At 48.2% G+C, this 1716-nt stretch overlaps 1 protein-coding gene across 1 annotated transcript in view; it reads left to right on the top strand.

The window, feature by feature from the left end:
* Cd70 (CD70 molecule) overlaps positions 1 to 1297 on the top strand; it is a 4166-nt gene extending 2869 nt beyond the window's left edge. Inside the window, exon 3 of the mRNA XM_021218499.1 lies at positions 834 to 1297. Within this exon, the coding sequence (XP_021074158.1) occupies positions 834 to 1219 (386 nt within the window). The 3' untranslated portion in view covers positions 1220 to 1297. The remainder of the gene's footprint in view (positions 1 to 833) is intronic.
* The last annotated feature ends 419 nt before the right edge of the window (positions 1298 to 1716 follow it).

The following is a 1716-nucleotide window of genomic DNA, read 5'->3' as shown; positions in this document are numbered from 1 at the left end:
AAGAAAGAAAGAAAGAAAGAAAGAAAGAAAGAAAGAAAGAAAGAAAGAAAGAAAGAAAGAAAGAAAGAAAGAAAGAAAGGGAAAGGAAAGGAAAGGAAAGGAAAGGAAAGGAAAGGAAAGGAAAGAAAAGAAAAGAAAAGAAAAGAAAAGAAAAGAAAAGAAAAGAAAAGAAAAGAAAAGAAAAAGAAAGCTAGTGTTCAGCACTTTCTCCTTTGTATTCAGTCCAGGACCCTAACCTGTGGCATGGCCCCCACCCACATTCAGGGTGAGTCATCTCACCTCATTTATATAACTGGTGAAAGATGAGCTCAGAGATGATGATTCTAGATTAAGGCAGCTGACAATTTAGTGAGCCTAACGTGTATCTAGCCCATGAGCAATTTTCCCTCAACCAGGAAATGTAACGTAAAACCCTCGTGGTCTTCTGAGCCCAGGGTATTGCTGGAGACAGCAAGAGGGCATGAGACTCGGGCTGGACTCAGAAGCAGCTCCGGGCATCAATCGGATCTGCAGAGTGATAACCATTGCAAAGCTGCAACAGCCTTTGCTTTCCAGGCACCATGTCCTGTGGCTCTCCTTGGATTGTCTGTCCATCTGCCTTCTCATACACATATAGTTGCATCTCTATGGCATGTCTGTGAGTGTGTGTGTGTGTGTGTGTGTGTGTGTGTGTGTATACACCTCTCATTCTCTCTCCATCTCATACCAAACTTTTTCCACCTCTTGGCCTCTCCCACATCTTGTGTGCCTATCCACCTCCCTCTTTTTTTTTTTTTTTTCTTCTTCTCCCCTGTCTAACTTCTATTCTCATTCCATTTAACTTCTGTCCCCAGTTCCTCGGAAGGACCCCACACTGCGCTGGGAAGCAGGCCCAGCCTTGGGAAGGTCCTTCACACACGGTCCAGAGCTGGTGAATGGCCATCTGCGTATCCATCAAGATGGCCTCTACAGGCTGCATATCCAGGTGACACTGGCCAACTGCTCTTCCTCAGGCAGCACCCTGCAGCACAGGACCACCCTGGCTGTGGGCATCTGCTCCCCCGCTGCGCACAGCATCAGCTTGCTGCGTGGACGCTTTGGACAGGACTGTACAGTGGCATTACAGCACCTGACATACCTGGCTCACGGAGATGTCCTCTGTACCAACCTCACCCTGCCTCTGCTGCCGTCCCAAAACGCTGATGAGACTTTCTTTGGAGTTCAGTGGATACACCCTTGACCACAACTCCAGGATGGCTTGTGAATATTTTTTTTTTCTTTTCAAGTTCTATGTATTTATAAATGAATAGTACACATATCCGTTGGCTGGTACTTCCTCCCATCTCCCCTTTGCCTCTCCGCACTGTTGGGTTTCAGACCCTTTTTAACTTATCAAAGGGGACCTGGCTTCCAGGTTCTCCAAGCATCCCTCAGTTAAGTTATCCCCTGTTACAGAGTACCACTGGCTTACCTGACTCTCTACCCTGAACTTTCCAGTCTAGGGTCTGGGCTTCCCCTCCCCCAGAGGAACACTTCCCTATATAATTCAGATATTCTGTGGTGTGTGTGTGGTGTGTGTGTGTGTGTGTGTGTGTTCTCTCTCTCTCTCTCTCTCTCTCTCTCTCTCTCTCTCCCTTCCTCCCTCCCTCCCTCCCTCCCTCCCTCTCCTCCTCTCCCCCTCCCTTTTCTTCACTCTCCCTCCCTCCCCCTTCTCCTCCCATTCTCCCTCCCCAATGC

Source organism: Mus pahari, chromosome 18 (genome assembly GCF_900095145.1).
Source record: "Mus pahari chromosome 18, PAHARI_EIJ_v1.1, whole genome shotgun sequence".
NCBI lineage: Eukaryota > Metazoa > Chordata > Mammalia > Rodentia > Muridae > Mus > Mus pahari.
The sequence above is the reverse complement of the archived record's forward strand: the minus strand, read 5'-3'. Positions and strand labels throughout refer to the sequence as shown.